Genomic DNA, 23758 nt, shown 5'->3' on the forward strand with positions numbered 1-23758 from the left:
GTCAGATAGAGAAGGAGAGACAGAATCCCAAGCAGGCTCCATACTCAGCGTGGGTCCTGACATGGGGCTCAATCTCATGACCCTGAGATCATGACCTGAGCTGAAATCAACAGTGGGATGCTCAACTGACTGAGCCACTCAGGTACCTCTATGAGTTAGTTCTTAAGGAATCTAAATAGGGTGGCTTAAGAAAATGAGCATATGAAAATTGTTACACTTGAGCTCTATGGTTGAAGATTTTAGATGATCAGATGAGTATTGATTTAATGATATTACCAATTTAGACACCCTGAAATGAATTTTAAATATTGGAAAACAAAATAAAAAAAATACAACAACTATGTTTATAGAGATCCTTTTATAATTGAAGGAAAAAAAAAATCAATTCTTCCTGTCATCATGGCACCTGACTTCTTCTGCAGACTACTCTGTACAATTGAAAACTGAAACAATTCTAAACAACTACTTTCAGACATTTGACAGCAGTCAATGCAGGGCTTTCAACATCTAGCAAAAGGTAACAAATGTGAATATAACAATTGTGGTCTGGTTTTCTGCATGAAGAAATTGTTTAGACCATGGCCGGGGAGATGGTTCCCTGCTGATCTTGCTATATTGAGAAGGCAGAATTCAGAGGTTGAGGGAGTGAGGGAGCTAGAATTAGTGAGTGGAGAACCATAAAGGAGGCAGCTGGGCAGAGATCAGAGTTCCCCAAACATGCAAGAAAATCCCCTTGAATTTGTTGTCAGATACTGAGCTGACATTTATGAGTTGAAATTGCAAAAGTCCAATCAAAGAATAACAGGTAGATAGTAGTTGCAAGCTTAGTGATTACCAGAACTCACACAGAACTGGGAGACATTCAAGTTCCTATAACTTGGAATGTAGAGTCTTCTATGAACACTTAAAATGTAAGGACCTCCAGAAAAGTTAAGCCTTAATAATAAATCTATGGGGCACTTGGGTGGCTCAGTCAGGCAAGGGTCCCACTTCAGCTCAGGTCATGATCTCATGGTCCATGAGTTTGAGCCCCACGTCGGGCCCTGTGCTGACGGCTCGGAGCCTGGAGCCTGCTTCGGATTCTGTGTCTCCCTCTCTCTTTCCGCCCCTCCCCCGCTCATGCTCTGTCTCTCTCTCAAAAATAAACATTAAAAAAAATAATAATAATAAATGTAAACTGGCCTAAAATAATGACTCTAAAGCCTCCCTCTAAAGACTTTTAAAAAGATTAAAATATAGGCTTAGAAACGCCATATAAACCCAAAGCTATTTTTTTAATTTTTACATACATATATGTATATATGTAAATACATTAGCAAGTTAACAATGCTTATCTCTAATGGTAGGATTATTGGTGAGCTTTGTTTCATACATTCCTAGATTTTCTGTTTTTTTCTGTAGTGAACTAGTATTATAATTAGAAGAAAGGTAAAGGAAAAATATCACAAATCATACTTTACTTTCCTTATAAATTTTAGGACTTATAAGGACTTACAAGTTACAGTGTTCTGCTACAATAAAAACCTAGATTAGAGAAAAAAATGCCTCAAAAGAATCAGACTGGGGGCGCCTGGGTGGCGCAGTCGGTTAAGCGTCCGACTTCAGCCAGGTCACGATCTCGCGGTCCGTGAGTTCGAGCCCCGCGTCAGGCTCTGGGCTGATGGCTCGGAGCCTGGAGCCTGTTTCCGATTCTGTGTCTCCCTCTCTCTCTGCCCCTCCCCCGTTCATGCTCTGTCTCTCTCTGTCCCAAAAATAAATAAAAAACGTTGAAAAAAAAATTAAAAAAAAAAAAAAAAAAAAAGAATCAGACTGGTCTACAAGTTTAACTGCCTCCCCGAAATAAAGTGTAATACTCCGAAAAAAGAAAGTTTGAGCACTCAACCACATAAAAATGACCGCATCTAGCATCCAATCAAAAGTTATTTTACATGCCAAGAAGCAGAAAAATGACAATAACCAGGAGAAAAACAAATCAATAGAAACAGACCTGTAGGTTACTGAGAAGTTTAAAATGATATGATGCGAAATGCGGCAGTCTTCTCTAAAAGTTAGAACCAAAACATCTTCCTCTAATAGGCTGGAATGTTCATACAAACTTTTTACAACTGAAAATGCACTACTCTTAGAGTGCTTATGTGAATATAAATATAAAAAGGTTTATGTATGCAAACATTCTTACCAAAGACACTCTCTGGCCATTTAATATGAACTCAAAGCAACATCTCAGCAAATATGAGTAGAGGGTATTTTATAAAATCCAAAAAACAGCAAAGAATCAAGTGATTTAGGGTCTTGTAGGACTTAGTAAGAGCTTTGGCTTTTCATGTTCAGTTATTTTTGAGGGAAAGAGAGACAGAGTGTGAGTGGAGGGGCATCAGAGAGAGAGGGAGACACAGAATCGGAAGCAGGCTCCAGGCTCTGAGCTGTCAGCACAGAGCTTGATGTGGGGCTTGAACTCATGAACTGTGAGATCATGACCTGAGCCAAAGTTGGATGCTTAACCGACTGAGCCATCTAGGCACCCCAAGAGCTTTGGCTTTTATTCTGAATTAGAGAAGAAGCCATAGGAGGATTTTGTGTGGTTACTGCAGTACTTGAATAGATCTATTTTAATTTCTTTATATGTCTAAAACTTCAGGGATTGGCTTGACTCCAGAAGTTGGCCCAATTCCAGGGACACCTTGAATCAGAAATTTGAAGGACTTGTTAGGGACTAATCTTTCACTTGGAAACTCTCAGTGTTGCTCTCTTCTGTAAGCACTTGCCTCTGTTAGGACTCATACAGTAGCATGATGACTGCTAACAGCACCAGATTTCTATCGGCACAGCTCCAAGCCCAACAGGAAAGAGAAAAGAGGGAGACTCTCTTTCCTGGTCCGTGGGAAGCAAAAATGCTGGGATTAGCTTTGATCGGAAATGTGTCGTTTATACAATTGGTTTTTCTTAGGTCACTAACCTACTACAGAAACAGCCACTTTAGTAGGGCTGATGTAATTCTGCCATTGCCCATATCTGGGAGAAGTTGGGGGTAGAGTAAGCTTCACCCTGTGCATGAACTGGGAGTAAGGGAATGGTGGTTCTTTAGAGGAAATTCAGGTCATGATAGCAGAACAAATGGGAATAAATGCTGTGCACCAAAAACTGTACAGTGTAAATAAAATATTGGAGAAAAAATGATAAATGAGGGAGGGAGCTGTCATTTAAAAAATCAACACACATATGGGGTGCCTAGTGGCTTGGTCAGTTAAGCACCTAACTCTTGGTTTCAGCTCAGGTCATGCATGATCTCACCGTTCGTGAGTTCAAGCCCCACGTGGGGCTCGGAACCTGATTGGGATTCTTGCTCTCCCTCTCTCTCTGCCCCTCCCTGCTCGTGCTCTCACTCAAAATAAATAAATAAATAAACATTAAAAAAAAAAAAAAAAAAAACCCACCTTGCACTTCCAAAGGCAGGAGAAGAAAGTTAAATCAGAAGGAGGAGTGTTGGCCAGGGAAGCAGAAAAATGTAGCCTTCAGGGAGTCCTCATTTCAGCAATATCTTTTTGACCTTCTGCTGAATCTAACTTACCAACTTAATGTCCTTATCTAAAGTTTTGAAGATGGATAAAAACTTTCAAGCACCAGTGACTCATTAAATGCATGATTTATTTATTTAATTTCTGCTATTGTTGATAAAGAGCCAGTAAATGAGTTGTTGAGGTCTTGGGGGAAAATGAGAACATGATTCTGAAATATATATATATATATATATATATATATATATATATATATCAGAGTTGGATTCTGGTACTTCCCCAAGTGGTGTCCTTGCCCAACTGGCAGGATAGGTTTTCTGGAACATTTTGCTGTTGATCTGTTGGTGACATCAGATCTCTGTAAATGGTGTGGGAGATGCTGTTTCCGCCACATGAGGATTTGATGGCAGAATCAACACAACCTGTGAAATCAATCAGAATGGTGCAGGTGAGTGAGTCAAACAAGTAGCCATATCATCATCAGACCCTACTCTCTCTTCTCTGGATTCGATCTCTAGATCAACTTGGTGGGGTTTCTCTGGCATTCTGGAGATCAGACTGGATCTTGGAAAAATATGCATTGATAGCTCTTGGCATGAGATGCTGACAGTGACCCTGTAAGTGGATGATGCTGCCCAGAAAGTGGAGTAAACCAAGGTGTTAAGGGAAATTTAGTGCTCTTCTTCCAAATTAGGTTCTTTATGTATGATGGCAACAACACACCCAAATCCTGATTTGCTGGCCATGACTTAATCATTTCAAAAACTACGCCGACTCAGAATGGAAGGAATCATCAGGAAACGGAGGAAAATGCTGGTCTTTCTTCCACAAACTCAGTGTGAAATTGTGTGGGGGTGTAGGGGTGCGGGATGGGATGGAACCAGGAAGAGACGAAACTTAGGCATCACATGCCTCACAGACCTTGCTCCTCCGGATCCACACCAAGAGAATTGTGGGAGCAGCATTTCCAGCTCTGTAACTCCAGGGGCAGAAGGGAGCTCAGGTCTAGACATTACGACACTAAAGCATTTGCTCCCTTGTGCAAATGCTTTGGTCAATGAAAATAAGACGCTTCACCTAATGAAATTGCAGTCATGACGAATTGCTGAAAACCCTAACTTCTAGGGCCTTGACATGCAGACGTCCACTAATAGAGTTAGTCCATCTCTCTTCTGTGGGGCAGGAGATGTAGTGAAGCATGGAAACCCCAAAAGAAAGTAAAAAGGCACAAAATGGGGGAGAAGAGCAAGAGAGAAATAATCTCACCAAGTGATTACTGTCTTATGATTTGCCTTTGGGTAATCAAATTAATGAGCAGCTCCTGGCATTTTAATTCAGTTCATGGAAGGGATCCTTCTCCTTTTCTTCCTGGTGCCTCTTGGTCTTTTCTCTCTCTCTTCCCATGTACCAATCCTCTCTCTACGTGATGTTCTTTCTGCTCAGTGGCCAGGAAGATCTGCTGCCAGTCTCAGGGTAAGAGATGGGCAGATGTGTGCACATTGGTAGAAAAGTTTGAAAGCCTGACTTTCTGCAGTAGCCCAGGGAAGGTTGCTATGATAGGGGTAATGGGTCGAAACCTGGCACTCTCTGGGGTCCTCTCCATTGTGAAGTACTCTCTGATCTGGACTAAGAGAGGAGGCCCTTTGTGGGAGCGAGGATGGAGAAAATGAGCTTTTCTTTATTCACTGTGGTAGGCAAGATGCTAAGATGACACCCAGTGACCCATGCCCTCGTGTGACTCCCTCTCCTTGTGTATGGGTGGGACCTGTGTATAATGGGATGTCACTCCTGTGAGTAGGTAACCAATCAGTTGACTTTGAGTTTATCAAAGAGGATATTACTCTTTGGACATTTTGCCAAAGAAGACATACAGATAGCCCGTAGGAAAAGACGCTTAACGTCACTAAGTATCAGGAGAATGCAAGTCAAAACCACAATGAGATATCACCTAAAAACCTGTCAGAATGGCTAGAATGAAAAACGACAGGAATTAAGTGTTGACAAGGATGTGGAGAAAGGAGAACCCTTGTACGCTGTTGGTGGGAACGTAAATCGGTGCAGCCACTGTGGAAAATAGTATGGTGGTTCCTCAAATAATTAAACATAGAACTACCATATCATCCGGTAATTCCACTATTGGGTATTTACCCAGAAAACAAGAAAACACGAATTTGTAAAGGTATGTGTTTACTGCAACATTATTTGCAATAGCCAAGACACAGAAGCAACCCAAGCGTCCACTGATAAATAAAAGGATAAACAAGATGGGTACGTATGTGTATATGGATGGAACACAGCTCAGCCATAAGAAAAGGATGCTGTCCTGCCATTTGCAGCAACACAGATGGTTACGCGAAGTGAAATAAGGCAGAGAAAGACAAAGACCATACGATTTCCCTTCCACGTGGAATCTAAAACACAACACAAAACCAGATTCTTAAACACAGAGAACAAACTTGTAGTTGCCAGAGGGGAGGAGGGTGGGAAGACGGGCAAAATAGACGAAGGGGATTAAGGGGTACCAACTTCCAGTTATAAAATAAATCAGTCACGAAGATGCAGAGTTGGAATATATCCATTATATTGTAAGAACCTTGTATGGTGACAGATGGTGACCACACTTCCTGTGGTGGGCACTGAGTAATGAATAGAACTGTCAAATCACTAAGCTGTACATCTGAAACTAACATAACACTGTATGTTAATTATACACCAGGGGTACCTGGGGGGCTCAGTCAGTTAAGCATCCAACTCTTGATTTCGGCTCAGGTCATGATCTCAAGGTTCGTGGGTTTGAGCCCTGCATTGGGCTCTTAGTTGACAGTGGGGAGCCTACTTGGGATATTCTCTCTCTCTCTCTCTCTCTCTCTCTCTCTCTCTCTCTCTCTCCTTCTCTCTGCTTCTCCCCCACTTGCTCTGTCTCTCTCAAAATAAATTAACTTAAAAAAAACTAAAAAAAATTATTCTTCAATTAAAAGAAGGACATTATTCTGGATAGACTTGACCTTATCATATGAACTTTTTAAAAGGAACTGAAGGCATCAGAGGTTTTCACTCTCTTGCTGGCCTCAAAGTGGAAGTGAGTTGTGAGTTCCACCGCTGAGAGGAAATAAACTGTGTCATGGGAGCATGGAAGAGGACGAGAGGGGTCTGCTGAGACTGCAGCCCTAGCCCGCTTGTTGACTACAGGCTTGTCAGACCCAGAGCAGGGGGGCCAGCTGAGGTGTGCCCAGGCTCGTCACCCATGGAACCTGAGAAGTAATAAATGTGTGCTGTTTAAGCCTCTACGTTTCTGTAATGTATTACACAGCAACAGGAAACTAATACAGACAGCTTCAAGGGAAGCCTAATACTCACCCCGCCAGGATGACAACAGGTGACTTTGCATCCAAAGGCAGATAGGGTCAGAGCAACGAAGAACTCTAGCACGGTTAAAAGGAGCGCCACAGCATCCAGACTCTAGGAACAAATGCATAGCCAAGAACCGTGAGGAACAGAGATGACAAGTTTAAAACACTGACCATCTGGGGTACCTGAGTGCCTCAGTTGGTTAAGCGTCAGACTCTTGGTTTTGGCTCAGGTCATGATTTCACAGTTTGTAGGTTTGAGCCCAGCATCAGACTTGGCAATGACAGTGTGGAGCCTGCTTGGGATTCTCTCTCTCTCCCTTTATCTCTGCCCTCCCTAGCTCGCACGCACTCTCTCTCTCTCTCTCTCTCTCTCTCTCAAAATAAATAAATAAACTTAAAGAAAAGAAAATAAATCAAGCGCTGACCATCTGATTACAATGCCAAAAGAGAAGCACTGGCCTGAGGTCAGAAAAACTGGCTCCTAATTGCAGCCATACCCTTGGCCAATTCTTGGCCTGTTGAGTACCACTCATGCTTCCAGTGTTTCCATTAATAAAATAATCACTTTTCCCTACACTCTACCTTCCACTGCTATTGTAGGTATAGAATGTGAAAACTATTTAAAGGGGCAGGGGAGGAGTTAGGGGCATAAAGATAACTTAGTTCTTTCAAGCACCAGAAGTTCCATAGAGTTGACACAACAGTATCATCTCCCGTCTTGGTAGTTATAGGCAGAGTCATAATTGTGGACAGAATATCAATAGACCAAAGAGGTCCACATCTTCATCTCCAGAAGCTCTGGAGATGTCTCGTTACATAGCCAAGTAGAATTAACTTTGCAGATGAAATGAAGGTTGGTTATTAATTGACCTTGAGATGGAGGGATTATTCTGAGATTATCTGGGTGGGCCCCAAATAGTTAGAGAATCCTTTTAAGTGGAAGTGGGAGGCAAAAGAGTCAAAGTCCAAGAGACATTTGAAGATGCTGCACTGCTGGCTTCGAAGATAGGATTTGACCACAAGCCACAGAATGTAGGCAGCCTTGAGCAGCCAGCAAAGGCAAGGAAACAGGTTCTCCCTCGCAGCTTCCAGAGAGGAATGTAGTCCTGCCAGCACTTTGATTTTCACCCAGTGAGAACCATTCCAAACTTCTGACTTCCAGAATTGTATGACGGTAAATTTATGTTGTCTCAGGTCACTAAATTGGCAGTGGTTTGTTACAGCGACAAGAAGAAACTAACCTAACAATGAACACCCAGTTAGTCAGTCTGTGACCCATCTCCCCAGAGAACTGGCTTTGGGCTTATCTTCAGCCAATACATATGGTCAGATTTGAGAAACACTAGGTAGTCCTCTTACTACCTTAAAAATCTGAATTGGATGCCTGGAATTCTTTGGTCTAAATATTCTTTTTCTCTCCATGGATAGGGATCGTACCTATCTTCTTGTGGAAAAGTCAATAGACCCAAGAGTCCAGGCACAGTGACACAGTGTGACACAGACTCAGCTGAGCCTTGAGAATATTTGCATTTGTCATTTCCTTATCTATTTACTCATCTCTTCAACATATTGTAGCCTCTATGTTTCAGGAATTGTCATAGGCACAGAAGACAGAACAGCAAATAAATAGACGATTTCCCTAACCTCGAGGATGCTACAATCTGGTAGGGTAGACCAGGAATTGACAAACTTTCTACAAGGGGCCAGCTAATACATATTTTAGGTTTTACAGCCCATAAGGTCTCTGTCACAAATACTCAATTCTCCTGTTATAGTACAAAAGCAGCCATAGATAATATGCAATCAAATGGATGTGGCTATGTTCCAATAAAACTTTATATTCAAAAAAAGAGTCAGGCTGGACTTCCAACAAAAAGTAGCTAAAATATATATAATACATGAGTCTGAGCCATATAAAGCCGCTGTCTTTCTAGATCAAGCAGAGTTGATCATTGGCAATTTCATACTGTTCTGCCTAATGACTCCAGATAGTGTGTGCTCTACTCTTTCCTACAAAGAGCTCACTTTTTCACTCTTCTTACAATCACATTCAAAAGTAAGCCCTTGGGCCTTCATCAACCTCTAGCTGCTTTCCAATGTTTATTTCTTTTAAAAACATTTTTTAATGTTTATTTATTTTGAGAGAGAGAGGATCCCCTAAGCAGTCTCTGCGCTGTCAGAACAGTGCCTGACATGGGGTTCAAACTCACGAACTGTGAGATCATGACCTGAGCTGAAATCAAGAGTCAGATGTTTGGGGCGCCTGGGTGGCTCAGTCGGTTGGGCGTCCGACTTCGGCTCAGGTCATGATCTCACGGCCCGTGAGTTCAAGCCCCGCATCGGGCTCTGTGCTGACAGCTCAGAGCCTGGAGCCTGCCTTGGATTCTGTGTCTCCCTCTCTCTCTGACCCTCCCCTCTTCATGCTCCATCTCTCTCTGTCTCAAAAATAAACATTAAAAAAAAATTAAAAAAAAAAAAAAAGAGTCAGATGTTTGACCGACTGAGCCACCCAGGAGCTCTGTGCTCTCCAGTATTTCTATATTTTCCTCCAAGGAGCTTCCTACTGGTAGGAGCCTGGTCCCCTTCTTTCATCTCCCAGAGTGCCATCTGTAGGACCCACCATAAAATATGGGCTCACAGGTCTGTGGAATGACTGTGCAGGTGCCCCGGTAAGAACAGACCAGATACTTCAGATTCCAGGAACCCTTATGGATTTGCTCTGCTGTAAAGCCAGGCAGAAAAAGTGTTCACACAATAGGGATACGTGACAGCCTCTGGGAGAAGGTGATTGAGAAGAAGGTGGAACCAGCTACTTTATTTATAGGGCCTCTTGTTCAAAAATTATTAAGAACTTTACGACGGTAACAGTAGAGCAGTAAACCAGGTGTATCACTCTTCTAACTGGTAAGCCCCCTGTGCCTGCGCCGGTCCCACACCCAGGCAGCCAGCCCCACGCAGCTGGTCCATTCCAGATTTTGTCCTCGTCTACTGTGCCCTTGTAGAGCTCAAGTGGAGAGAACTGCAGAAACTGAAAGTAGGCTTCTTCTTCAGGAGGAGGAGAGAGGACACTTGAATATAAATACAAACAGGGGCATCAGAGGCAAGAAGGCACAGAATCTCATCTTGCCCTTGTCAACTTCTCACCATCTGATCTTAGGGGGGAAGCATCTAAGTTCTCGGAAGAAACCCTCTGATTCTGAGGAAGCGGCAGGAAATAAACTTGCGCTCCATAAGAGCTGTTAGAAATCTTAAGAGGAGTAGAAATTAGTTTAGCAGAGACACTCAAGAGATTATTTTGGTGTGACTGGATGGCACTCAGGATATATGTAGGACTAGAGGAGGCAGTGCAACTGATCTGCATTCGGGATAAGTTCGGAAGAATGCAGAGATTCCACGTGTGGGTGAAGACAAGGGTCAGTGAGGGAGAGATGAGGCAGCACAGTGAAAGGCCGGAAGGTCTCATGCAGGAGAGACAAAAGGAATTCAGTGGTCCTGAGAATGGATACTAGACCTAAAAAAATTTTTTTTAAGTTTATTTATTTATTGAGAGAGAGAGAGAGAAAGGCAGAGGGATAGAGACAGAGACAGAGATAGAGATAGAGACAGAGACAGAGATAGAGACAGAGATAGAGATAGAGATGGGGGGGAGAGAGAGAGAGAGAGAGAGAGAGAGAGAGAGAGAGAGAGAGACAGAGAGAGAGAATATCCCAAGCAGGCTCTGCACTGTCAGCCTGGAGCCCCACACCGCGCTTGAGCTCCCAAACTGCATGATCATGACCTGAGCAGAAATCAAGATTTGGACGCTTAATTGATTGAGCCACCCAGGTGCCCCTAGACTTTTTAATAATAAAGATTCTATTGCATTTTGGTCACAGCTGTGCCACAATAGCGCCCCCCTCCCCGTGCTTACCCAGTGGCCCACAGCTTCACAACCCGCACACTCTGGTGGAAGCCGCAATTTGGACAACAGAGCCATTACGATAATACCTAAGTGAGGGCAGGTGCTACAGCCAAGTAGTGAAATACAGAGTGGAAATTGAGAATTTGCCAGGAGTGGGATATTGAGGCTCAAAGGGCTTCATCTTTCAAGAGCATCCAGAGAGGTGGGGAGGGGTACTAGGTCATTCACCACTCATTGGATAATGTTCAAGACAATTTTACTCTATTATTAGAGAACCAGGTAACTCCATCAGGGAGCCCTGGGGACACAGAGGGATTGACATCTGGGCTCCCTTTTTACAGTGGATTGCAGAATTGGTGATTTCGAATTAAACAGAAAGGAACAACAACAACAAAAAGATGAGATGTGGGCCTGCCTTCTGAATAAAAGATGGCCCTATTCTTCAATCATTTCCAATTTCCCAAAGTGAGTCATTTATCAGTTAGGGAATACAGTGTGGTACTTTTGCCAGGGCCAGGGCTCCTGTGCCTGGCTTCCCCTACAGTATCGCAGGAAGAGAGGAAGTGCTCACCGTTAAAATGGCCATGGCCATGGAACAACTCTCCAACCTCTGATAAAAGATGCAGGCAGAGACACCTGCTCGAAAGTCTTCCAAGGAGGAGATAGCAAGGGGGACCCCTACTCCGGCCAAGACAGAACTGAAGATATTTAATCCTAGGCTAGTTTGAATCTAGAAAGAAAGGAAAATCAAGTCAACAATCCAACAGTATCCACGGGGATGTTTCCATTAGCCACGTTGCACACATCACTTCTTGCCCGCCCCCCCCCCCCCCGCCGCCCCCCCTGCACCGGTCCCCCTTCTCTATCTTGATGACTGGACTGTCTCCTCACTTGTTTCTTCCCTGAAACACAAGCCCTTTCAGGTTGTCTCCTGCCCAAACACAAATATGATTCTGTTGTTCCCAAGCTTGAATCCTTCAGACAACCCCTAGGCCCAGGAGATAAACTCTTTTTCACATGCCAGCTGGACAGATCTGTCTGCGCCCAACTCCCACGGCCCTCTAGGTCAGGTGCCTGGCTGCACATTCTTTTCCAGATGCTGCTTGCCTCTGACGCCTCTGCGCTTTCTGTGGACGACCTCCCTCTGCTCTGCATTCCTTTTTCTACATTCTCTTCTCTTGGTGAAGTTGTGGAAGCTTCTTAGAACAACCAAACTTCTCCAAGAAAGCATGAGAGGCTTAATGTGGCTGTAGCGTGAGGGAGATTTTAACAGTTACAGCTGGACAAGATGCTAGGGAGACAGACCGAGGTCAGATTTGGAAAAACCATACAGATCATGCTCCATCGTCTGATCTTTATCCTTTGAGCAAAGAAAACTCAAATATGGTCTCTAGCCAGCAAAAACATTGGTTGAGATCTAGGCCTTTGCCTTTTATTGGCTTTGTGAAAGGTATATTGGCATGAGAGTTATGTTTGAAATTTGTTTTTCCTTACTGAACAGACTTAACGTGAATTCCTTCCCCTACAAACCAAAAGAAAATCCCTTCTGTACACAGTCAGAATACACATTTTAATCAATAAGTCAATAAATATTTTGCCACACCAGCACGTGGTGCCACTGTTATGGGCTGAGTCTCAAGGTGCAGGCTCTGTTTGACGGGTCCCATTTTGACATTCCTTTTTAGGAATTCTCTTTATTTTCATAAAGAGTTTCTCAGCAACTGCCTTCCCGTACCAGAAATTTTATGATCAGCCATTTTTTTATTATAATTTCTGCAAGACCAATGCAGCTAGGTAAAATTTATAATCTCTCTTGATTTTTAAAAAACAAACAAACTCTATTTTCTACTCGGGCAGAATACATACTTGGCTAATCCCTCTTTTGGAACAAAAACACACACACAAACAAATGAAGAAAGGAAATATTACTCACCAGACCTTTTGTAGTTCTAATTCCTGCTACAACTGACAAGGACCCTGAAATAATAAACTAGTAACAAGAGAAAAAAAATGCAGTTAAAAACCCTTTAAACAAAAATTTGAAATCCCAACTTACTAACACTTACCCCTAACTGGGATAAATATGCTAAACAGACCAATTATATTGGAAGAAACACCAGAGATTGCAAATAAGTCTCCTCTTTTCCCAGAAACAACAGAGAAATTTTACCAGATGGATGCACAGGAGAGTTTATCACGGCTTCCAAAAAAATTCTCTCTGCAATGGTGTTTAAACTGAGGGCCTTGAAACATAGTGAAAGTTTCTAAATTCCTGACACGAAGGAACCCTAATATGGTACCAGAACTTGATGAAATATTATAAAAGAAGAGAAACTAAAGCTTCTGTCTTAAAATATGACTATTAAAAGTTGTAAATAAAATAGTAGCAAAGAAAGGTTTTCAATTACATATTAGATGTTGATTATATTATTCCGTGTGGCTCCATCATTCGGGTAATTCTTTTCCATATAGCTAAAACAGCTGGAATCAAGATGATTAGACCTGCTGTCTTAAACTATTCGACTGTTGAATTTCTGGGTTTGCTTTCCAAATTTGATTTCAGGAGTTTCAGAAATTGTATCTTAAACGTTTTTTTTTTAATGTTTATTTATTTTTGAGAGAGAGAGAGAGAGAGAGGGAGGGAGAGAGCAGGGGAGGGGCAGAGAGAGAGGGAGACACAGAATCGGAAGCAGGCTCCAGGCTCTGAGCTGTCAGCACAGAGCCCGACGCGGGGCTTGAACTCACGGACCGTGAGATCGTGACCTGAGCCAAAGTCACAGGCTTACCCGACTGAGCCACCTAGGTGCTCCGAAAAATTGTATCTTAATACCAGAAAAAAGACTGATCTAATGAAACAGCTTGGTAGATTTCTTCAAACATTTCTCAGTACCAAGACATGGAAATGGTTAGGGTAAACTAAGTCACTTCTGGAAAAAAAAAAAAAAGCAGGGAGAATCATCCATCATATTATATGAGATGCATCATGACTATGTGGGGTATTCTTTCAAATGTCCAGATTTTTTAATATTGCATATTGTTACAATTTACAAACACAGATTTGAGGAGAAAATTCACATGCTAATTGTTATTTATGTTTACAACGTGAAGACATTTTATATCATTCAACATTCTTATTGACTTAACCATTATTTATAAAACACGAAGAGCTTCATTTGCTGTAACATGATGGAACATTTGTCTCTAATATTAGACGTCTTTATCATGGTAACAGGGAAACACTAGGGCCATCTCTATGAGAGTCAAAATCAAGATAACGATGTAGATGGTTATGTATTACTCTCCTTAGTATATTAACCAAAATAACTACATAAGAGAGATATTTGAGGAAAATGTTTACAATTACTGTTAGTTAAATATGAATATGTTATACTGCAGACCTCCAAGAGTATCAATTAAAAACAACCATAAATGCTAGGAAAATTCGTTAAGGCACATGGGAAGAACATTATAAACAGAAATTATATACAAATATGCATGTATTTGTGTGCTTAAAGACAAAATTTAATAAGAGAACCTCATTTAGCATAGCAAAAATATATGAAGTTTCTGAGAGAAAAAAACTTAACAAGGAATGTGAACAATACAGATGAGTAAAGCTTTACAATGTTCCAAAAACCCACCAAAGTCTACTGGGTTTCTTGTTGTGAAATAATCAATGCTTTCAGTGTTTAATCTATTCTGGTTTGGGTCTTTTGCTACATGCTGCTGTGATATCCTGATACATATTAAATATTTAATCTGCCTGGCTCTACGAGTCTTATGTTATTATTCCTACCCGAAATAGGAGAAAATGCAGTCAAAAGAAGATTAGATATCTTTTTCAAAGTTAGAGAATTACAAAATAGGGTTAGGATATAATTTCAAAGCTCAGGATGTTAGCAACTATTTTATGCTGTCTCCAACTTATCAAAAGGTACTCTACTCACCATCACTGGCCTCCCAATTATGTACACGTCCAGCCCTGAAACAGAATGTGTGTCAGAAAGTGGCAATATGGCGCTCATCTTTATTATTTCCAGGCTGAGGTTCGTCATGGCAATCAGGATCTGCACGACCTAGAAATGATGAAGCAAGTAAAAACTGATTAGCTACCACTCCCTTTCCGACCACCCGGTCACCCCTCTTCTCTGTCTTCTGAAACAGTCAGATGGTCATGATATTTCCCTGTCACTTTGCTTTCCTATAAAAAACTACGGATATGTTAATTTACTCAAGTAGTTTCTGGGGATGTCTATCCCAGTTGCCTCGGTCATTTTCAAGGTAAAAAGAATGTACCAGGACCTACCCAGAGGTGCTTTACTGACCCCCGGGGCTGCTAGTCTACCATAGCTGTTGATCTCCTTTACATACTACACTCTCAGACGGCAGTGACCCAGGAATCAGGAAGCAATTAAAAATTATTCGAGCAAGGGAAAATAATGTGAAGGAAGGAGTGTACAGGAGAAGAAAAAGAGAAGTGCAACATGATACTTTCTCGGTGTCTAGGGCCTGAGGACACGAGTGAGTCCAGGGCTCTAAAAATCAAAGTGCTGGAGTACGGTCATCCCACGGCATAAAAAGGATCCAAAGTGTGTTGTGATGACACTGTCCCCTTGGTTTAAAGCTGGGGCTAGAGATAAACCCCTGTACTCACTGTCCTTCCACCTGCACTAACCTGTGTCTTTTTCCTTAAACTCTCCTTTTCTTTTAGGCACACCACCCCGCCCCCAGACTCCAGACAGAAATGCAGAGGGAGCTGAAGAATTTTCATCCTCTGAGGAGCAGGTTAAGGAAATTCCCCAGAGGGGCACCTGGGCGGCGCAGTCGGTTAAGCGTCCGACTTCAGCCAGGTCACGATCTCGCGGTCTGTGAGTTCGAGCCCCGCATCAGGCTCTGGGCTGATGGCTCGGAGCCTGGAGCCTGTTTCTGATTCTGTGTCTCCCTCTCTCTCTGCCCCTCCCCCATTCATGCTCTGTCTCTCTCTGTCCCAAAAATAAATAAAAAACGTTGAAAAAAATTTAAAAAAAAAAAAGGAAATTCCCCAGAGATAGTAACAATGCGGGGCAATCAGCTATCAGGAAGACATGCTGGGTGGACACCAGCTGGCGGACATGTGGCCTTTTTTTTTTTTTTTGCTGCCTCTCTCCGCTGAAGCTAAAGTTATCACAGATGACGCACCACCCTAGAATCCATCCCAAGCCACTATATTCTAAATACAACTAAATTAGAAGCAAGATATAACAGAATATCATATCATTTTTGACCGATAGGGCCTGAACACCATATACCCAGGCCCCTAGTGCTGGCTGATGTATTGTGAGGCTAATGGGACAGAATATTTGGCATTAAAACTCATCGGCTATGAGTTTACAACCCGACTGGCCTCTCCCAGATCTGTAACTGACTTACCCCAAGGACTTTGGGCTCCCCCTTCAAAAACTTCTCTGGCATCCTTTTCCACAGATGTGACTGGATAACAGGGGGTTGCTCCAGCTGGTACCCACCAGGACCAGCCTCTGATATGGTCCCTTCCATTCCTTGCATGGTTGCCATGGCGGCAGAAAAGGGGCTGCGGTAAGAAATGTAATTTAGGATGAGGTCCTGGAAATGACAGGATAACCTGGGGTCTACATTCCCTTCCTGCATTATACAGCTATTAGAACATCTTTACAAAATGTTGTTCTTTTTTTTTTAATGCTTATTTATTTATTTTACAAAGGACTTTTTTTTAAATGTTTTTTACATTTATTTTTGAGAGAGAGAGAGAGAAAACGCAAGTGGGAGAAGGGCAGAAAGAGAGGAGGACAGAGGATCCAAAGCGGGCCCTGCGCTGACGGGGAGAGCCCAAAGTGGGGCTCAAACTCACGATCTGTTAGATCATGACCTGAGCTGAAGTGGAACGCTTAACCGACTGAGCCACCCAGGTACTCCAATGCTTATTTATCTTTGAGAGAGAGAGAGAGAGGCAGAGACACACTGCAAAGGGGGCAGAGGCAGAGGGAGAGGGAGACACAGAATCTGAAGCAGGCTCCAGGCTCTGAGCTGCCAGCACAGAGCCCAGCGCAGGGCTTGAACTCATGAACCACAAGATCATGACCTGAGCCAAAAATCGGATGCTTAACCAACTATGTCACCCAGGTGTCCTTGCAAAATATAGCTCTTGCAAGAGCCAGCCAGGAAAGAGGAACAAGAAGCACCTTAAGGACAGAAACAAAGAGAGAGAGAGAGAGAGAGAGAGAGAGAGAGAGAGAGAGAGAGAGAGAAAAGAGAGAGAGAAATGTCATGTGTCATCAAGATACCAGAAAGCACTGAAGAGAGGGAAATCCAGAGAGAACTGAAGTGAATATGCGGGCCCCTCAAATACATGGAGTCCGCACTTATTATCTCTGTCCCTGTTATTGTATATCCCCTTGATGTCAGCCATTTCTCCTTTGAAAGGTAAATTTTATGATAGGAATAAACTGTGTTCCTGTGTATTGTAAAATCTCCCTTTTTGACTCAGAGCACAGTTACGTTCTCTGAGCTGGAAACTTTCTCCAGGTTCATCTTTACTAAATATGATTTATTTAATCTTGGATCCTACTTTATAAACTCTGGACTTTGCGGAGAGAATTTACAATCCCAAATCACAGCCTTGGCACTGAGAATTTAAATCTCTTGCCCCCATTAAAATGTTTTAAATCCTGATTTCCTAATGCATAGCAAGGGCACATAAAATTATTTTTCTGAGACTCAGAGCACAAACATAACACTCCTATGCTGCTTCCTCTCCTCAATAAAGTAATCCCAGTCAGATTATGTGGCAATACATTTAAACCACCTGAATACTTTATTCACTTGCATCCGTATTCAGATGTCGCATGGCTCACATCCATAAACTTTGAGGGAAGTGAAACTTAAGTCTTTGCAAAGCCACCATCAATTTTGATACCATTTATGCTTCCCTGAAGCTCCATAAAAGTCTCAAGTTTGGACATGTGTGCTCTTTCATTTGTAGCACAAAGAGTGAACATTTTCTCTGGAAAGCATTATTAACCTTATTTACACATGCTAGGCCAAAGGAAATACATTATTAGTGATCTAGCAAAAAACCTGGTGGAAATAAGAAAAACAAATGAGTTCATTTCAGAAACAGATAGGGGAAAAAAAGTCCAAATGAAAATAAAGATTAATCACTTAAAACATTAAGTTAGTTTTAGTGACATATGTTCAAAGTCTGGAAAGCAGTAAAATGAACAATACAAAAGAGTAAATCAGAAAATAGTAAGCAAAGTAAAAACCTTAAAAATAAGATGACAGAAACAAATAATTAACTCATAAGGAATACGTAATATGAAGGAGAATAAAACAGAGGATAAAACCCAAAAGTCATTGTTTCTTCTGTTCTAGAAGATTTCCAAAAGTACTACAGAGAAAGAAAATCAGAACTCCATTTTGAAACTGGGACACAACTAAAATGATCATAACTCAGACGAAGTAATTGTCAAAAACAGTGAAGGTTGCACGAGGATGAGTTTGGGGCAAATGCAGAAAGAATATCAAAGCAGGAAGACACCACGCCTTGGATTTCAGAGTACACTTCTCAAAGACAAGAAGCCCGCTGAGGTATAAAACACACACTCTTGTTTAGCATCCTGAGAATGAATGCCACCTGCGGACAGCTGCAGCTTCCCTGGGCAAGCATAGTTCTGAGAAGTCAAAGTTGGGAACACCAGAGAAAACACATCAAAAGGCCACTTTTGTAGACAGCCATCGGTGTCTGAATAATTCTTACACAGGAGTCCTCAAAGAAGGAAGCAAGTATTCTTGATGGAAATCTCCAAGAAATCCTACAGATTAGATTCATCTGAGCGTATCATCAGAATCAAAGACCCGCCAAGTGCACAAAGACCAAGAGATTTTGGTGAGGAGAAACACCAAGTGCCTCAGATATTATGATAGTCGGATACAGAAGATGTAATAACTATGGATGAAATAGTCAAATAAGAACAGAGTCACACAAATGAGAAAGCACAGATAAAGTGCAAAAGTGATGTGACAGATTCAAATGGGAAGAAAACAATGTTGATGTTAAACAAAACAAAACAAAACAAAACCAACTTGGTAAATGTGTTACACAGCAATGGACCACTGAAAAGAGAATAAGTGAAAAATGGAAAAATGACCCAGGAGCCACAGAGACAAGGAAATGTCCATAACAGAAGAGATGTGAAAGATTAGAGGTACAGAGTTACAAGGATGTTGCATGATACGAGAAGGAATGGTTAACAAAGAAACTGGTAAACATGCATGGACACATATTGTTTGTACAAAAATAAGAACTACAATACCTAACTCATTAGGTTAAACAAAGGACAAAATATAAAATACTGGACCCCCCAAAAAATCAAAACTTGGGACTGGCATGATGACAATTGGTCTTCTAACATCCTTGTTTTATTTGGGTGATGGGTGAAGACAGTAACTTTAGATTTCAAGTAAGGGTAAAAAAATCAAGAGTTACCAATAAAGATAAGAAGTGGGTTGTGTAATTTTTTCAATAAAGAATGGAAAATATTATGAGAAAAGTGAATGATAAAAGATAAATGTGCTCTAATCAGCTAAAAAGGCAAGAAGGGAGATAAAATAAACAAATATAAACAAGACCAACAGAAAGCAAAACTATGGTAGAGGGACAATTGCCTCCAGAATTTCCCATTGAGGACATCTGAAAACCTACTCTTCTCTAAAAGCACTGAGATCCCCCCGGAAAAATGTTGAAAATCAACTTTTTCAGAACTCTAGACATTGAACAAGATCTTGCGACAATCTAAAAAGCATTTATCCAAGGAGAGTGGTTGAAATTTTGGTTAGCATATTGAGCTCTGTCATTTTTCCTTTGTGGTAAAATATTCACAGGATATAATTTGCCATTTAAACCAGTTTTAAGTGTATAGTAGCTTTAAGTGCACTCACAGGATTGTGCAAGAATTATCACCATCCATCGCCAGAACTTTTTCTACTTGAAGCTGAAACTGTGTACCTACTAAAGTAACTCCCTGTGTCCACCTATCCCCAGCCCCTGGCAAAGATTACTCTACTTCCTGTGTCTAGGAACTGAATTATTGTAAAAATCTCATTTAAGTGGAATCATGCAACGTTGTTCTTTTGTTACTGGCTTGTTTCACCTAACAAGATGTCTTGGTCTCACCTATGTTGCAGCCATGCGTCAAAATTTGTTTTCTTTTTAAGGCTGAATAATATTCCATTGTATGTGTAAACCACACTTTCTTTATCTGAGTATTGCGTTGGTTCTATTCAATATTTACATCTTAGCAGTACTAAGTCTTCCAGTCCATGAGCATGGAATGTCTTTCCATTTATTTGTGTTATCTTCGATTTCCTTTAGCAATATTTGATAGTTTTCAGTGTTGCATGTCTCATCTCCTTGGTTAAGTTTAAGCTTAAATCTTTTATTATTTCAGTGCTTTCATAAACTGAATTATTTTTCTAACTTCCTTTTCATATTGTCCATGGTTAGTGTATAGAAATGCAGTTGATTTTTGTGTGTTGATTCTGTGTCCTGCAACTTTCCTGAATTTATTAGTTCTAACAGTTGTGTGTGTGTGTGTGTGTGTGTGTGTGTGTGATTGTTAGGGTTTTCTACATATAAAAACATGTCATCTGTGAAGAGAGATCATTTCACTTCTTCCTTTCCAATTTGGATGCCTTTTATTTCTTTATCTTGCCGAATTGCTCTGACCGGGACTTCAATTTCTATGCTGAATAAAAGTGGCAAAAGCAGGCATCCTTGCCTTGTTCCTGATCTTAGAGGAAAAGGTTTCATTCTTTTACCATTGAGTATCATGTTGGCTGTGGATTTTTTATATCTGGATTTTATTATGTTGAGGTAGTTTCCTTCTATTTCTAGCTTTCTGAATTTTTTTTATCATGAAAGGATGTTGAACTTTGTCAAATGCTTTTTCTGCATCAATTGAGATGATCACATGTGATTATTTATATCATTTTGTTAATGTGGCATATTAATTGATCCATTCTTATATGTTGGACTATCCTTACATACTAGGTATAAGTCTGACCTGGTCATGGTATATAATCCTTTTAATATGCTGTTGAATTTGGTTAGTTCTTTGTTGAGGATATCTGTATCAATAATTATAAGGGATAGGGGTCTGCAGTTTTCTTGTCATGTCTTTATCTGGCTTTGGTATCAGGGTATTTCTGACCTTGTGGGTTGACTTACAGGGTGTTCCCTCCTCTTGAATGTTTTGGAAAAGTTTGATAAGGATCGGTGTTAATTGTTCTTTAAATGTTTAGCAGATTTTACCAGTGAAGCTATCTGGTCCTTGGCTTTTCTTTGTGGAGAGGTTTTCAATGATTCATTCAATCTTCTTTCTAGTAATAGATCTCTTCAGATTTTCTGTTTCTTTATGAGTAAGTCTAGATAGACTGTGTGTTTCCAGGAATTTATCCATTTCATTTAGGCTATCCAAGTTTTGGGGAACCAATTGTTCATTGTACTCTCTTACAATCCTTTTATTATTTCTATAAAATTGGTAGTAATGTCCTCTTTCATTTATAACTTTAGTTATTTGCCTCATCTTTTTGTTTTAGTTACTGTAGCTAAAAGTTTGTCAATTTTGTTGATCTTTTCACAAAACCAACTCTTGGTTTCATTGAGTCTATTGTTTTGTTTTGTTTAGCTTTGTCATGTTTTAACTTTTCCTTTTCCCATTATTCTCTCACAACTGTGTTGCCCTGAAAATTAAAAGTCTTAGAACCATGGCAGCTATAGAAACCAGTCACTTAAGATCCTGTGGATGAGCTAGAACAAAATTGGAAATCCTTAAAAAGCCCCATCTCCAGAGAACTGTCACCGTTTGACCTGTTTGGAAGACATCTGGAAAAGCTCCACTTAAAGATCTTATCTTTACTTGAGTGACTCAAGGCTCATTCAGTGACAGACGCCCTAGCCTCAAGGTGTTTGTTAAAAGCAATCATCAGAAATAGTTTAATTCACAGCTTCTTGAGGCAGTGATACAGTTGGAATAAAGAAAAATCTGGTTAAAAAAATGATTAAAGGAAATAAACAGGAATGATATTTTTGCAGGGATCTTTGAAAAATTCCTAATAAATCCCTGGGAATCTAGAAGGCCATGCACATACGTATGTTGTATGTGTGCCCAGAAAAGACCTGAGGATTCCCTAATTCCTCAACTAAGACTTATTTTGAGGCTCTGTGCAAACAAGAAGGAAAGGCTAAGTTAGAGTTATAAATTAGTGGAGCATGAAAATTGCCCAGTGTGTGCACACGCAGAAATAAGTGACATATAGAATTAAAAAACAATAGAAGAGATTAACCAAATTAAGAATTGGTTCTTTGAAAGCATAAACAAAATTGACGAACCCTTAGCTAGACTAACCAAGGAAAAAAGAGAAAAACCCAAATCAACAAAATTATGAATGAAAAAGGAGACATTATAACTGATACTGCAGAAATTCAAAGGATCATAAGAGGCTTCTACACCGACAAACTGAACAAGCTAGAAGACATGACAAAATTCTTGGAAACCTACAACTTACCAAGACTGAATCAGGAAGAAATAGAAAATCTGAATCGACCAGCTACTAGTAAGGAAATACAATCACTAATAAAAAAAAAAAATCTCTGACAAAGAAAAGCCCAGCGCCAAATGGCTTCTCTGGTAAATTTTACCAAAAATTCAATTAACACCAATTCTCCTCAAACTCTGTCAAAAAATCAAGGGGCGCCTGGGTGGCTCAGTTGGTTAAGCGTCCGACTTCAGCTCAGGTCACGATATCGCGGTCCGTGAGTTCGAGCCCCGCGTCAGGCTCTGGGCTGATGGCTCAGAGCCTGGAGCCTGCTTCCAATTCTGTGTCTCCCTCTCTCTCTCTGCCCCTCCCCCGTTCATGCTCTGTCTCTCTCTGTCTCAAAAATAAATAAACGTTAAAAAAAAAAATTTTTGAAAAAAAAAAAATCAAAAAGGGGGAAACCTCCCAACTTCATTTGATGAGGCCAGCATTAGTCTGATCCCCAAACCAGAAAAAGACACTACCAGTGAAGAAACCAGGGACCAATATCCCTGAATGATCCACAATTTCTCATTAAAATACCAGGAAACCGAATTCAGCATTGAAAGCATTGAAAAGCATTATTCACCATGATGGAGTGGAATTTATTCTTGAGATGCAAGGATGGTTCAACAGATGCAAATCAATCAGTGATACATCATAGTAACAGAATGAAGGAAAAGAATCACGTTCATCTCAATAAGATACAGAAACAACATTTGACAAAATTCAACATCCATTCACGATAAAAACTGTTAACATAATAGGCATAGAAGGAACATATCTCAACCTAATAAAGGCCATATGTAACAAGTCTATAGCTAACAACATATTCAAAGATGAAAGGTTCAAGGCTTTTCTCTTAAGATCAGGGACAAGACAAAGTTGCCCATTTTCACCACTTTTATTCAACACGGTACTAGAGGTTCTAGCTGGAGCAATCAGGAAAGAAACAGAAATACAAGATACCAGAATTAGAAAGGAAGGAGTCAAATTGCCCCTATTTGCAGATGACATGATTTTATGTATAGGAAATCTTAAAGATTCAACCAAAAAATCATTAGATATAATCAATGAATTTATATAGTTGCAGGATACAAAACTAATATATACAGAAATCAGTACTGTTTCTATAAACCAACCATGGAATTTATGAAGAAGAAATGAAAAAATTGATCACATTTACAATAGCATCTAACTAACTAGACTTAAAATAAAAATGTGACAAAAAAGACAATGGCATCAAAAACAACAAAATACTTATGAATAAATTTAACTAAGAAGATTAAAGATCCTTATGCTGAAAACTGCAAGACATTGATGAAGGAAATTAAAGACACATATAAGTGGAAAAGTATTCCATGTTCATGGATTGGAAAAATTAATACTGTTAAAATGGC

General features: G+C 40.6%; 1 protein-coding gene across 6 annotated transcripts in view; it reads right to left on the reverse strand.

Moving 5' to 3' along the window:
* Nucleotides 1–3628: 3628 nt before the first annotated feature.
* The window catches only part of LOC131487942 (membrane-spanning 4-domains subfamily A member 4A-like), a 167218-nt gene continuing 147088 nt past the window's right edge, over nt 3629–23758 (reverse strand). For 5 of the 6 annotated variants that reach the window (XM_058689150.1, XM_058689149.1, XM_058689151.1 and 2 more), the window contains 6 exons: nt 16176–16335; nt 14714–14842; nt 12700–12756; nt 11338–11496; nt 6873–6974; nt 3629–3937 (listed from right to left, as the gene is read on the reverse strand). In XM_058689150.1, the coding sequence (XP_058545133.1) occupies nt 3866–3937; nt 6873–6974; nt 11338–11496; nt 12700–12756; nt 14714–14842; nt 16176–16335 (679 nt within the window). In that variant the 3' untranslated portion in view covers nt 3629–3865. The remainder of the gene's footprint in view (nt 3938–6872; nt 6975–11337; nt 11497–12699; nt 12757–14713; nt 14843–16175; nt 16336–23758) is intronic. The other variant, XM_058689152.1, reaches the window with a different exon arrangement.

This window comes from Neofelis nebulosa, chromosome 10, assembly GCF_028018385.1.
Source record: "Neofelis nebulosa isolate mNeoNeb1 chromosome 10, mNeoNeb1.pri, whole genome shotgun sequence".
NCBI lineage: Eukaryota > Metazoa > Chordata > Mammalia > Carnivora > Felidae > Neofelis > Neofelis nebulosa.